Below are 15150 nucleotides of genomic sequence, written 5' to 3'. Positions count from 1 at the left end.
AATATGATTTTGCATGCGATACCTTTACCACAATTCACATATTTGCTTTCGGTATGCCGTTATTTACAGAACCCGCAAAAAATGCTAAATCTATCTACAGTTGCAAATCGAAAGCAGATAGATGAGTTGTGATAACGTTATCACATGCAAAATCATGTCTAGTTCACTACGTTTCTGCTTTTCGAATATTTATATTTGTTTTGAGGATATTACAGAAAAAAAACTAAAATTAGCGGCAGTTTAATTTCGCTGCAGTGAAAACACTTAAGTTTAAATAGAATATAGCCTTTAAGTCAGTTGGCACCAGCTAAGCTCCGATTTGGAACGCACAATAGCTACCTGAATAAAGCAGTACTTCCCATAATTCGGCTTGAGTCCTATCGTGGTGCTAATCGGGCGTGCATCCAGAATTTTGGGGGGAGGGGTGCAAAGTTTGGGGGGAAGCCACCATTACGCCTATGTAGTACTGAACTTGTGTTATCCTGCATCCGAAAATAAATTTATTTATTTATTTTTATTTATTTATACATATTTGTGGTTATTACCAGCATCTCTGGCCTTCAGCTCGTCACGTATGAGGGATCATGTCCCTCGGCGAGCACCCTCTCCGGGGAATGTTGAAGAAAGGAAGAGGCCTAGGATCTGTATTTTAGGAACCATACCAGCATTTACCTGGTGTGAATTAGGAAAAAACAGAAAAAAAAACTTACGCAGGATGACTGACGTGAAAACGCTATTACATCTTTTAGACCGAGCATCCCCAGCGGGTATCAAACCCGAGAGCGCTCGCACAAAAAGCAAGAATGTCAGTGAAAACGCAACGCGGGGCGATTACATCCAACAAGACGATAGGTACTTGGTAAGTCATGTCATATATTCTCACCAAAAAATATGCAACATTACACTATATTTATAAGAAAGAGTATCGATAAAGTGTACGGTCAAATCTTTGTTACATCAATCAATTCTCTGTTGAGGAAGTATAATATTACAGTATTAAGAAAATGTACAAAGATATTTCGAGTTAAGGTTGCTTTCGGGGCGTAGGGAACCGGTAGACCCCCAAGTGAGTGCGCTCTGGTATTAAGGTAGTTTGATGATGGTGCTAGTTGGTGGTGTTAGTCGAAAAGCCATGAATTAAACGAAATCTACAGAACAGCGTGTTTTTGTAACGCAAACGTGGTGGAAATATGGGCGTAATTGTAATTATGCTCCCCAGATTTTACCCTAATAGTATTTCCGTCTTGGGTATATTAAAAAAAAAAAAAAAAAAAAAGTCTTCGTGAGAGTTCGTGATATGGAATATTTGAAGAAATAAATCCAATTTGCATTGAAAACCTCCCTGAAAATTTCTGAAAACTTGAGCTTCAGTGCTATGAAGATGAAACAGAATGGAAAACAGTTTATTTTTTTTGTAGGCATATTATATATATATATATACCGGAGTACATTTCTTTAGAGTAAAATAAGTTATCTGAATTACTTTTAGTTTGTATTTCAACTTCACAGTAAAACTGCAATTTTGCCAACTAACTTATCGTCCACCCTGTATTAAACTTTGTTCCGTGTTGCTTAGAGTGATACGAAACAGAGAAACTATATGGTCTCCTAACATGATTCATCCCTAAGGGGAAAAAAAAAACAAAGCAATTTACTTCTAGATTTGATGGCAAAATACATATCTGGACAGTGATATTGCATATCGAAGCACCCATAATGAAAGAGAGATTCGAGTAACAAGTTATGTTTCTCTGTGAAAAACTGGATGCTGCCTGCAACTGCCATGCACTTTTATCCACTCCATCAGACTCCACTCCATCCCTCACCAACCATTTACATCGTTACAGCGCCGGTTGCCATGGAAACTGTTTCACGATCCTGGGCAAAACCGGCTGACGAGTAAACAGGCTGTGTAGACATAAGCCACCCCGGTTCCTCTTATCAGATCTTTTCTTTCGACAATTATTTACATAACAAACATACACAGAGAGAGTAGGTGCCCGAAATGAGATTCTGTCTTTGGAAATTGGAAAAAAATATCTTTTGCAAAAATTGTATATTTTCTACCTTCAAGTAGAACCTATTACTATTCTTGTTTCTAACGCACGAGTGACTTACAAATCCAAAAGCTTTCTCCTATTAAATATTTACTTAATTTTGTAAAAGAGTTTCTTATTTCAGACTTTCGTTACGTATTCGAAGTTTACTCACATCAAAATACAAAAATACATCAAATTAACGACACATATTACCGCTACAAATTTCGCTTACACGTAGTTTTGAACAGAGTACTATTAATATGTACGTCTTGTTCCAAAATCTTGAACACCCACCAAAATCTTTAAATATACTTATCATCAGTGAATTTCTCGTGGTACGCAATGGTATGAAGTACCGGCACTTTATCTCGAGTGTTTTTAATGTCATTTATCTATTTTTAAAAATGCGACTTATCTAGCCATTTTTATTTTTGCATTATGGAATTAGTTTTTCAATGTAAACTGATCTGAAGATTTGATCAAGAGTATATTATATTTAAAAGATTATACAATCAACAGATGGCAGCACCTGACAATTGCTTCTACATGTTTAGATTTAGCACGCCTTCCCAGCTAATCAGCACGCGTAGAATAACCAGATTTGTAACTTACGTTAAAAACTTAACGATTACATTGATTTGTTTAAAAAAAATAGTTAAATTTAATAAAGTGGTGTTGGTATTGTCAGCGTTAAGTTACAAAATGCACGAATAATGTGTGTGAAAAACCACCGATAATCCTGTTCTTCAACATCAGGTTTGTTTCTTGTTCTCCCCGTATAATTTACAGAGAATGGGAGCAGCAATCTGTGCTATCAATTAGTGCTGCCTAAGAGACGAGAATACATTCTCGTCTCGATTCTGAGACGAGACGAGTAGTTTCTCGAACCTCGTGGGCAACACTATATGAAAGAGACGAGCAGTTCCTCGAACCTCGTGGGCAACCTATATGAAAGTGAGACGAGCACTTTCTCGAACCTCGTGGGCAACACTATATGAAAGTGAGACGAGCAGTTTCTCGAACCTCGTGGGCAACACTATATGAAAGAGACTGCAGTAGAACAAGCATTGACGTCTTTGCAGTTTAAAAATAATTTCACAGTTCAGACTGGGCTGTTTGGACTTTCGAAAATTCAAAGACTGATCACACCCTTTCCTGATCGCGCGGTCCTGAGTTTGATTCCCAGTGGTGATGGTGCTCGCCTTAAGATATAAATGCGAGTAGTAATTTCGAATCCCACTGCATGGAGTAGGCACCATTTTATAGAAACTCACTTCTGAATAGCGATGTTAAGACTCCAGTTCAACCAACCGAATTCTGTTCATTGTGAACATCCCCTGAGAGGCAATAAATTCAAAAGTGTTTGGAATAATTGTATTTTCAGATCTGTTTCATCTTAATTGGAATGACTTTTAAGGTCGACGGTGTTACGCAATAAATGTAAATACTGTTCAAAAGAAATTGTGGATAAGCGAATATTTATAAACATATGAAGTCCAATCTTCTTTACCATTTACTGCACCAAACTAGATTTTACCGACCCTTACGGAAAAAAATAAGAATCATATACCAACAGCAACATTGTTGCTAACATAACATTCAATTTTTAATAGCGTTCTTAACTGGACATTAGGCAGTTTAATAATAATAAATTCTTTTCCCCATATATTGTCATCCTTAATAATAATAATAATAATAATAATAATAATAATAATAATAATAATAATAATAAATAATAATAATAATAATAATAATAATAATAATAATAATAATAATAATAATAATGTATGTCCTCCGCATAGAAAGGATTAACCGAAAGTAGTGTTTCTCAGTCTATCTGGCGTCTCGGAACCCTTGAACTGACTGGACACTCCCAGCGCCCTCCCGTCCCCCAATGAAATCACATGATTTTTAATATGATCTACATATCATTAAAATTAAATGATGAATTACATGTTTACAACAATAAGTTTATCATTTACAACAATGCAGTACTGCTGTAAATGGAGATACTCGAAAAAAAAATACGATTACACAATTAGGCCTAATATTATGAATTGAGCATTCACCTAACGTGATGGATGAGTGATTCCTCTTTCAGCCAAGGTTGATTATTTTGATGTTTCTTCTTTCATTTGTTTATATTCTATTCTTCTCAATTTGTTAAATTTCTACGTAATATTAACAAATATCCCAGGTGTGAGCAACATCATAATATAAAGTTTAATAAAAATTTTAAGTCCCGGACCTTTTTTTTTTTTTTTTTTAATGTGCCCGCGAATCACAGACCAAAGACATTGACTCAGGGCCACCAAATTGTGTACACAGACAAACTTTCACCAAATCTTATCGCCTACGAAGCCTTTTTTCTGATTTTCGGCTCGGAAGGGTCGGATTTGCGAAACGAAAATGTATGCACGATTCTCGTGATTTTTAGTTTGCCTTGTCGGTATGCAACCAGTATTACATCGTGATTGTGCGGGTTTACATAACAGTAGAGAATAAATACCCGGGCAATGAAATAGTTGAGGAGAAATTATTCAATTATTCAGCTATGGTGGAATGAAGAAAATGGGAAGAAACTGGAGAAACCCAAGAACACCCACGAACACTGTTTGTGCACCACAAAGCCCACTTGGCGCAAACTGGGAAAGAACCAGAAACCCAATGCATCAGAGGTGAACACTAACACTGAGCCAACGTGTCCTCCAAATATAGATTCAGTTTTTGAATTAGGAAATGAAATGAAATGAAATCTTTAAGTTTTAGGTCCCACGGTTATGCCGGTTAGACTAAAGGAGACGGTGATGATGAGTGATGAATGAAAATGGTGGAATGAAGAAAGTGGGAGGAAACAAAAGAACCCCGAGAAAACCCACGCGCACGGTGTTTGTCCACCACAAAGTTCACTTGGCGGGGTCTGGGATCGAACCCGGGACCCCAAGCACCAGAGGTGAACGCTCTACCACTGAGCCACCGCTGCCCTCATTTTTTTTTTTTAAATTAGGATCCGGCAACGACGGATGTTTACAGCTAGTTGTAAACAAAGCGTCTATGGGCAGGATTACCAACAAAATGAAAATTGTGTCCTTACGTGAACAAGGCCACCAGGAAGGGGAACTACCATTTCATTGATATCCGAATCATTAATTGCGTTTGGACTTCGGGCAAAGTTTAAACCCGCGACATACGCATCTAATACAAGCATCCCAGCCATCCAACACGAAAGGTTCAAAGTTTATTTTGTATCACATTTTAATATACCAAAATTATAGAAATAATTATGATATTTGTAGCAGTAACACTAGTATACAACTTGGGAACTGCGTATCCCCAAGCAGTGGTGTTGATTTCTGATAACTGGGGGAGGGGCATATCGTTGTCAGATATCATATACAAGAAAGCAGAAACAATTTTAATACAAACAGAGGGGACGAAGCAGATTTTAGGTGGGCCCGGGCCCCCAAGAACGATGCCCATGCCTCAAGAGATAAGCGATGACTTCTTCGAGGACATGTACAATTTGAAATAATATACTTCTATTAAACTTAATGCATGGTTCTACTGTTTCTAGTAAACCTAGTTTCTTTTTAATGATAGTAGGACTACATTCTAAATTATTTTTCATATTTTCTTACCTGTAATTGAAATTAAGGGTAGCTTAAATCTGGGGGAAAATGCTTGAATGAGAATTTATTCTTAGGGGTACGCGGAGGAAAAAAAAGGTTGAAAACCACTGCAATAACATAAACGTGGAAACTACGATGTTATGTTTTTATGTTAGTAGATACTACGAAAAAATTTCGTTCTTAAAATTGGCTTTCGCAAATAAATAAATAAATAAATAAATGGAAGAATCACAAGATGAAAACGCAGTTCGATTTCCTGTTGTAATAACTCAATCACAGAGAGATCTGCTAAAAATACCATAACTCTAAGGTTAAACGTTGATAGCGAGAGATCTTATTCTTAGAACAACCTACCTTCATCTGCGGGAGGAGTGGGAGTTTCTTCTCTGGCTTCCCTCACAGGGTCGAAGGCTTCTCCCTGCTGACGCTGCAACTCGATGTCCGACACTTCTTCCGAGAAATGCAACATGTTCGTTGTAGTTTCGTGAGTCGCCGCAGCGGAGGCGCTGCCGGTCGCAGCTGGGGAGATGAAACCTGAATCGTCAATATCAACGTTCGTTTCGGGACCTAAGTCGCCACCAAACGCCGCCAACACATCGTCGCCGCCGTTTGTCGTTTCGTGGTTTAGGAACAAATTCGCAGGAGGACTTCCAGTGCTGTCCAGGAGGTGGTCTCCATTTTGTTTCGTCGCAAAACTGGCGAAATTGGTGAGCTGAGACTCAGCACTGTCGAGATCTACGAGGTTCTTTTTATTGGTGTCCGGTCCATTGAGGAAAGGGTTATAGCTGGTTTCCATGTTGGGTCCGTTCAACAGCCTCTGTCCATCCGTCAACCTCGGGATCTGGGAGGCGAGCTCGGCTGGGTCCCTGAGGAACACCACGATAACTGTGATGTTATCCGTAGAACCTTGCTTCTTCGAGAGTTTCACCAACGCCTCACTCACGAGCTCAAGCTTATCTGAAACACAAAAGAAACAACACTGTGAGGGAAACAGGAGTCCCAGGGCATATAGTACACAAAGCAACATAAGACATATTAGTCACAAGTTATTTAAATGAACTAACACAATCTGTTTATCATCCACGTACTCTGACAGAAAAATCTATTTTTGTATCAACGATAAAAAGATCGGAGGGGAGATTTCGTCTAAACGATGACGAAAAATTCACGTGGTAATTTTCTTCTAAACCAGAATTGTCAATTAAATAGTTCTCCCATTAAGTTGGATGGAAATAGATCTTTTATTTAGAGTCTAAAAGAAAGTAAATGAATATGGTAGAATTGATGGGAGGAAAATGTGAAAGCCAATACAAGAATCCTACGAAAACTCACCGATATAGTATTGTAAGGCACAAACTCGTATGTTCTGGGATCGAACCACAAACCAGAAGACGGGAATATATCACAAACTCAAATTGTACAAATTAATTATACACTTAATTCAAGCAATAAATCGAACAGGGCAATAGAAACAGGATTTGTTTTTGGTATGGGATTATAGTACGTTTTTATCACGGGCGTCTCTGACGGAAGGGTCGAGGGGGATGCGTTCCCCTCAATATTTTGGAATACAAAATATTCAATATTTTATTCTAAATTAATTTATTTACTAACTAAAGAATAACATAAATAATAATAATAATAATAATAATTTGAAATATGATATTCAGGCTTGAAACGATTATAACAGGGGGGTAAGCAGAAAAGTAACGAATGGAATCAAAAATAATAAACAGGAATAATAAATCATTTCTTTGATGTCCCCCCCCCCAAAGTTTACATCCCAGAGACACCAGTGGTTTTTATCATGTATGACTATCAGGGATGTACGCAGGGGGTGGGTCCTGGGGGTCCGAAACCCCCTTCCAAAATTTCGACTTTTGTGTAAATTTAGCCTAATTTTAGGAATTTTAATACAAAATACCCTCAGATTAAGTTTGGACCCCTCCCGAAATAAATTCCTGCGTAAGCTACTGATGATGATTGTGATGGAAATTAAAATAAAATGAAATCTTTTAGTTTAACGTCTTATGATTATGCTCTTTACGCTAAGGGAGACGGATGATTAAGGGAACTGAACGATAATGGAAGAATTGGTGTCATGAGAATGTGGAAGGAAACTAGAGTATCCGAGAAAACCTAAGACCACCACAAACTTACTTGTCCGGGGATATAAGGAGGAACCCTACGCATCAGAGGCAAGCGCTAACCATTGAGACGATTATGTTAGGTTTTGGATTCTGCTATGATATAACTTTATTATCATCCTTGGCAACACTGCCTGTGATTTCACACACAGACAACAGTACGAGGATAAAACAATTTATAAACAGAATGTCGCCAAGATCACACAAACTTAGAACTAACGTTATACAGGGTGGCCCAAAAGTAGGTATACAATCCTACAAAGTATGACATTTTACATTTATTAAGATAATTAGTTTATTTGCTTCTGTCTGTTTCAAGCTTAAGGTATGAGTGAAGAGAGATTAAGAACAAATAATAAAGAAACTAAGTCACTACCTGAACAGATAACAATAAGAAAATTATATAAAAATGTCTTGTGCCGCTCAGCAGGGGAGTGTATACCTACTTTTGGGCCACCCTGTATATCCACTGCTCATTTTCTACTGAGGCTACCGAGGTTTCCCAGCTGGTTTGGTGGTTAGTGCATGCATCTTTGGTGTACGTGGTACCGAGTTTGGTACCTGGATGGAAACCATTGAACTAATTAGCAAGATCTAGTTCCAACTAGGGATGCTCACGAGGCGAGTCGAGACAGGATTTTCCTGACAAAATTCGAGTCAGGACACGTCTCTTCCAATAGAGAAATATAGATTTTTCGAGTCGAGACAGCCTCAAATCTTGTCTCGTGCGCATCCCTAGTTCCAACTTAAAGAGTCTTCTCTACAGCGAAATTAAACTACCGCTAATTTTAGTGTTTTTCTGTAATATCTTCAAAACAAATAAAAATATTCGAAAAGCAGAAACGTAGTGAACTAGACAATACGATTTTCCATGTGATACCGTTATCACAACTCATCTATCTGCTTTCGATTTGCAACTGTAGACTAGATTTAACATTTTTTGCGGGTTCTGTAAATAGCGGCATACCAAAAGCAGATAGGTGAATTGTGGTAAATGTATCACATGCAAAATTGTATTGTCTAGTTTACTACGTTTCTGCTTTTCGAATATTTCTATTGGTTTTGAAGGTATGGCAGAAAAACTCTAAAATTAGCGGTAGTTTAATTTCGCTGTAGTGAAGACCCTTAAACTACTATAGGTCCCTATCTCAAATAACCTCAATCTCCTGTAAGACTAACTTTAAAAACTATAGCTACCTATCACTTCAATCAAGTTGAACGAGTTTATTCTGCTTGTATATCAATGGCCAATGGAAAACTAGTAAAAAGGTCTTAGAAATAGTAAAGGAGATAAGAACAATTTTAGATCGAATTAAAAATAGGAGGAGAAACTGATTGAGATGCTGGCTAAAATGAAATACGCCATGAGGGGCGTGCTAGTGTGTTCGTTGGAAGAAACAGAGACGGGAAAGAGATGCTACACCTGACGGTCAGTATTACAATAGAAAATTCCTTCGTGAAGGCAAAGAGGTCAGCTGGGGACCGTGGTGCACGCAAGTTTCTCACTTTCCGCCATGTGATCTATTCCAATACCAGAATCAGTGTTGGGAAGTAACGTAACGCAAGTAACGCGTTACTTGTAACGCGTTACTTTTTAAGTAACGTTCCCTAGTAACGCGTTACATTTTTTCCAAAGTAACTGTAACGGTAACGCGTTACAAATTTTTAAGTAACGTACCTAGTTTGCGTTACTTTTTTCGCGTTACATTTCGGATGAGTAACTACAGTATATGTATATATTTTTTCGGAAACAAATGTTTCTTTCCTGTAAGTGAATTTCTCAGAATGAAACAATCGAGCGTGAACTACGTATGTCAGTGACCGACAGTCACAGACACACAGAGAAACAGATAAGTTCGTAGTGCCACTTCCTGTTTTTTGAAGATGAGGACAGCCTTAGGGAAATCATGTGTACTGATTGCAAGCACCTGGAAGATTTTGTCGTAGATTTTGACAGCTCCAAATCAATACATTCAGTGAGTGAACTAAGAGTGCAATGATACAGGTAGTCTATTTTACTTTAATTGGTGTTGGTTTTAGAAAGATGAAGAACGAAAATATTTTACCGTTCGAACATTTGAAAGATACTTCTTCTTAAAAGCTGAGGATGATGGTGGACAGAATTGAAAGGCAAAGTGTCTAAAGTGCTGCAGCGGAAAATATTTATCAACAACTAGGGTGCCATAATTAACGATTTACAGTAAGGTGTTAATATGAATAAACTGTGTTCTGATGAGCAGGCCTACTTTATTATTAGAAAATAGTTTGCTGATGGTATGTAATATTGGAGTTCTTTCAGATCAGTTTGCTTATCCTAGAGTCCCGTTGATTATAGAGTAGTGTAATGTTTCTCTAAATTCTTTATTTTTAATTTTACATAACAACATTGTTATTATTATATAATTAGTTTAACAGAATAATAATAAGCAACCATTTTTTCTAACGTATAGGGATGAGCACGAGTCAAGCTAAAACTCGACTCGACTCGAATTCAAGTCGAGTTTCGAGTCAAGTCAAAGCTAATATCCTCGAGTCAAGTTCCGATTCGATTCAGTCTTTCGCGTCGAGTTTCGAGTCCAGTCGAGTTTGATAAATGGCTCGTTCGTTTTAAGTCGTCTTGAAATAATGGCCTGATTACACTGGAAAACGAAAGCCATGAGAAATGTAAGCTAAACAGTAATATGGAATACTTTTAGTGTTGCTCACGAGAGGGGACACGGCTCGCATCTCGTCTCGTCTCGATAGCAAGACCACAAGAGATTTTTTATAACAAGCTCAGCTCGGCTCGGCTCAACTGAGAAGATGGCTCGAGCAGGCTCACTTGGGGTGAACCATCGGCTCGAGCTGGCTTGGTAGGGATGAGCCATATGCTCGGTTCGACTCAACTGAGCCGAGGACTCTAGCCGAGTCGGTTGGGTGAGCTGTTGGCTCGGCTCACTTCTCGGTTCGGGTCGATAGTGAATGAGCTGTGAGCTGAGCTGCTCGAGTCGTTGGCAATTCTAAACCCGGGCCGAGCAGTTTTGAAGATATTTGGCCAGTGCCCTATAACATTTAACAGTTTGGCTCGAGCCCGAATACTCACCCTAGACCCTCAACCCAAATTCAGAAGCTCGTGAACAATGTCCTTGACTCCTAGACTTCACGACTACCGAGGTTGGCAATCAACTAGATTTTTAGTATTCAAATACAAAACGCCTATCTTTCTTTTTATATAGTGTTATAATAATAATAATAATAATAATAATAATAATAATAATAATAATAATAATAATAATAATAATAATAATAATAATAATAATAATAATAAAATATAAGTTATAGTAGTAGTAGTGTCATTGATAATAATTATACTGTCTATATGTAATATACTTAAAGAATGTACTCGAAACTACACACCGGATTTGGCTCGAGTCGACTCGAAACTCGACCCCAATTGGAGTCGAGTTGGAGGAAATTTTTCGAATCGAACTCAAATCTCGGGTCGAACTCAAAGATGTCTGTTTCTAGTCGAATCGAGTGTCAAAGAAAACTCGCTCGTGTCCATCCCTACGAGTAACGCAGTATGGCATTTTATCAATGTTACATTATATGGAAATGTTCATATATCAAGTAAAAATTTGTCCTTGCATTTACATAAAGCGATTCAGAACGTGCAATAATAATAATAATAATAATAATAATAATAATAATAATAATAATAATAATAATAATAATAATAATAATAATCATCATCATAATAATAATAATACAATATAAAATGTATCGCCGCTTAGGGCTGTAATTTATTGATTTGGTCTAGGAATTAATTCGTGCGGTTGGTACGCACACATTGAAGCTGTAGTACAAACACAAAATACATAAATACCTTAAGAAAAATATTGTCCATCGCTAGCCACCACTTTCGCCCATCTGTCAGGCAATGTACGGATTCCGTGGCGAAAGAAGTCCTCATCCTTGGAAGCGATCCAGTCAGAGACCCATGCTTCGATATCTTCTGAAGAAGTAAACCGCTGTCCAATCAAATCGTTGTTCATGCAATCGAACAAGTAGTAGTCCGAAGGAGCAACGTCTGGTGAATACGGCGGGTGGGGTAAAACTTCCCATCCGACATTTTCTAAATAGGTTTTGACCGGTTTTGCGACATGTGGGCGAGCGTTATCATGTTGAACAATAAGTTTATCATGTCTGTTCTCCCATTCTGGTCGTGTTCTGGCCAGAGCTTGCTTCAAACGCATTAAATGTCGTCGATAACGTTCTCCATTCACAGTTTCACCCGGTTGCAGCAGCTCTTAGTACACCACACCTTTCATATCCCACCATATGCACAGCATAACCTTTGCACAGTGAGTATCTCGTTTTGGTTGTGATGGACCTGGTTCACCTGGTTTCACCCAGGCCTTTTTTCGTTTAGGGTTCTCGTAATGGATCCACTTCTCATCACCCGTAATAATTCGATGCAGAAACCCCTTTCTGTTCTGTCGTTGAAGCAGCAATTCGCAAATGGTTTTTCGTCTTTCAACGTCTCTGTCTTTCAATTCATGTGGAACTCAATGTGACATCTTTTGAATCATTCCCATGGCTTTCAAGCGTTTGGAGACTGTTGTTTGATCAACGCCTAATGCTGCTGCAAGTTGTTCCTGCGTTTGACACGAATCCTGCTCGAGCAATGCTGTCAATTCTTCGTCTTGAAATTTTTTTGGCTGTCCAGCTCGCTCTTGGTCTGCCAAGCCGAAATCACCACTTCTAAACCGTGCAAACCACTTCTGACACGTTCGCTCAGCTAGAGCATGGTCACCATACACTTCCACCAAAATACGATGACTTTCAGTCGCACTTTTCTGCATGTTAAAGTAACGCAGCAGGACACCCCGCAAAAACACTTTATCAGGCACAAATTGCGCCATGTTCACTTAACTACAAACTGGTGTTGTTGACGCTTTAATCCACTGCCCTATACTACGAACGATACGCGATGACAGGGGTTTGCAACACATGTGTGGATACACGGAACTGTGGGACGCTCCGTTCGTTGCGCCATCTCTTGTCCACCCGCACGAATTAATTCCTAGACCAAAATAGTAATAATAATAATAATAATAATAATAATAATAATAATAATAATAATAATAATAATAATAATAATAGCGGTAGTAATAGTAGTACGGAAAATTGAAGTCATAATTTTTTTCACAACTTTAAAGTTTCGGACCTAAAAGTAACGCGTTAGTAACGCGTTACTTTCGAAGTAAAGTAACAGTTACTTTTTGGGGGCAAGTAACGCGTTACTAACGCGTTACATTTTAAGAGAAAGTAAAGTAACTTGTAACGCGTTACATTTTTACAAGTAACTTACCCAACACTGACCAGAATACCTGTAATGTTTCTCTATATTAACATTTCTAAATTATTATTTTGAATATCAGAGATTACGACTGAAATCAGGACCAATTTAGCTTAGATTCAGGAGAACAAGTATTAAATAAAAATATTTAAATTCTGAATGATTTTCTCTGATCAAGCTTCAAAGGCATCCAATCTCGCTGACAGTCCAATAAAAATAGAAATGTTCAATTATTTACTATTTTATATAACAATAAACAATAAAAGATCTTCGGATCAAATCACAGACAAATGCTGTCATTTAGTCGTGGTAAAAACTAATCTACCACGAACAAGTACCATTGTTAATATTATAAAACAATGGCGTGTTTATTTTACTATTTATTATGGTTATATTCTGACAACGGTATGACTGTAACTTACTGTTATTTTACTTGAAAAACCATTGTGAAATGCTATACACGTATACAGACAATTGGAAGAGGGGTTCGACATCTCACCTATAATATATAATATCCATTTAGAAGAGATAGTACAAGAGAGTCTACATAGTGAAGATGGTATTTCGGTGGGACATAGAATGATTAGATGTATTCGGTTTACAAATGAAAATAAATGTTAGAAAGACGAAAGCCATGGGGATTGGAGCGAAGCGGTCGGTGTCAAATATAGTCATTAGAGGTATGAGAGATATGAGAGATTGGGAAACCGTTAAAAATTTGAGGATACAGCATAGCGTCTAAATGTTAAACTGCTCTCATTTTTGAAAGTATATGTATGTTTCTAATCTTCCTATTGGAAAAGCTATCTCATTTCGGAAATTCTGTCTCGTCTCGGGAGCAACACTAACATATTTATGCACTAACAGTTTAATATATATATATATATATATATATATATATATATATATATATATATATATATATATATATATATATATATATATATATATATATATATATATATATAATGCAATTCTCAATCTAATATCTTGTAAGCACACCTGCAAGCATAATCAACATTGCTAAGGTAGGTAAGGAGCATCACGCAACTCCATGTATCGATGTATGGGACATTCAGACGGACCGTTTGGAGTAATAAAAGTATTGCAGGCAACCAACATTTCTTTACTATCGTCCTGGTTGCATAGAAACTACGAAATGCTATAGATTTTAAACGGGATATTGATAAGACACCGTTAGCCGTGAAGATGGTAACGGATTTTCATTAATGAACCCGGCTAAGATAATTTGCAATAACAAAAGCTATATGTCCCTTTATCATAGGCAACCAGCAATGTTTGCTGCCGTTCAGGTTGCATAGAAGCTAGATATATATATAGCTTTTATAGATAATTTTATAATTTAAACAGGATATACAGAGTGGCCCAAAAGTAGGTATACAGTCCGGTACTGATCGGTCATTACATTTTTCATTTATTTATTGTTATCCATACAAGTATTAACTTAGTTTCTTCCTTATCTATTCTTAATTTATTTTCACTTATACTTTAAGCTCGAGACAAACCAAACTAAAATGTCACACTTGAACGATGTAGGTCAGTGGCCTACTTTTGGGCCACTCTGTATATAGCCATCACTCATTACCCGTGACGTATTACTTCAGTGACTCCATTACCGAACTTACCGGACAAATCGCTCTAGCCGTCTATTACAAAGAATATAATTTTAAAAATTCGCTTTAGTTCGAAGATTGGTCAGCGTGTTCGGCCAGTGATAATACCACTAAATATAAGCGCTGACCGATTTCCTTCCTTTCGCGTTGCTATTGTAGTACAACGATGGAGTGGTCAGTGGATCGTGGGTCAAGATTTCTGACTGGGCCAGTGCGTCAAGAGGACGTGGTCCATTGCGACCCATCACCCATCATGACCCACTATTACTCACCGACCCACCACCCACTGACTTACCAATCCATTCTGCTAAATGCTTTGTAAACAGCATCTCCTGAACACTGGAGAATTTGTCTACGTTT

General features: G+C 37.6%; 1 protein-coding gene across 1 annotated transcript in view; it reads right to left on the bottom strand.

Annotated features, from left to right (window-relative positions):
- The window catches only part of LOC145694394 (uncharacterized), a 622323-nt gene that overhangs the window by 55664 nt on the left and 551509 nt on the right, over window positions 1–15150 (bottom strand). The window contains exon 8 of the mRNA XM_081770569.1: window positions 6023–6625. Coding sequence (XP_081626695.1) covers window positions 6023–6625 — 603 coding nt within the window. The remainder of the gene's footprint in view (window positions 1–6022; window positions 6626–15150) is intronic.

This window comes from Thermobia domestica, chromosome 9 (assembly GCF_964235325.1).
Source record: "Thermobia domestica chromosome 9, izTheDome1.hap1.1, whole genome shotgun sequence".
NCBI lineage: Eukaryota > Metazoa > Arthropoda > Insecta > Zygentoma > Lepismatidae > Thermobia > Thermobia domestica.
Note: the sequence above shows the minus strand (reverse complement) of the source record. Positions and strands in the feature narration are given on the sequence as shown.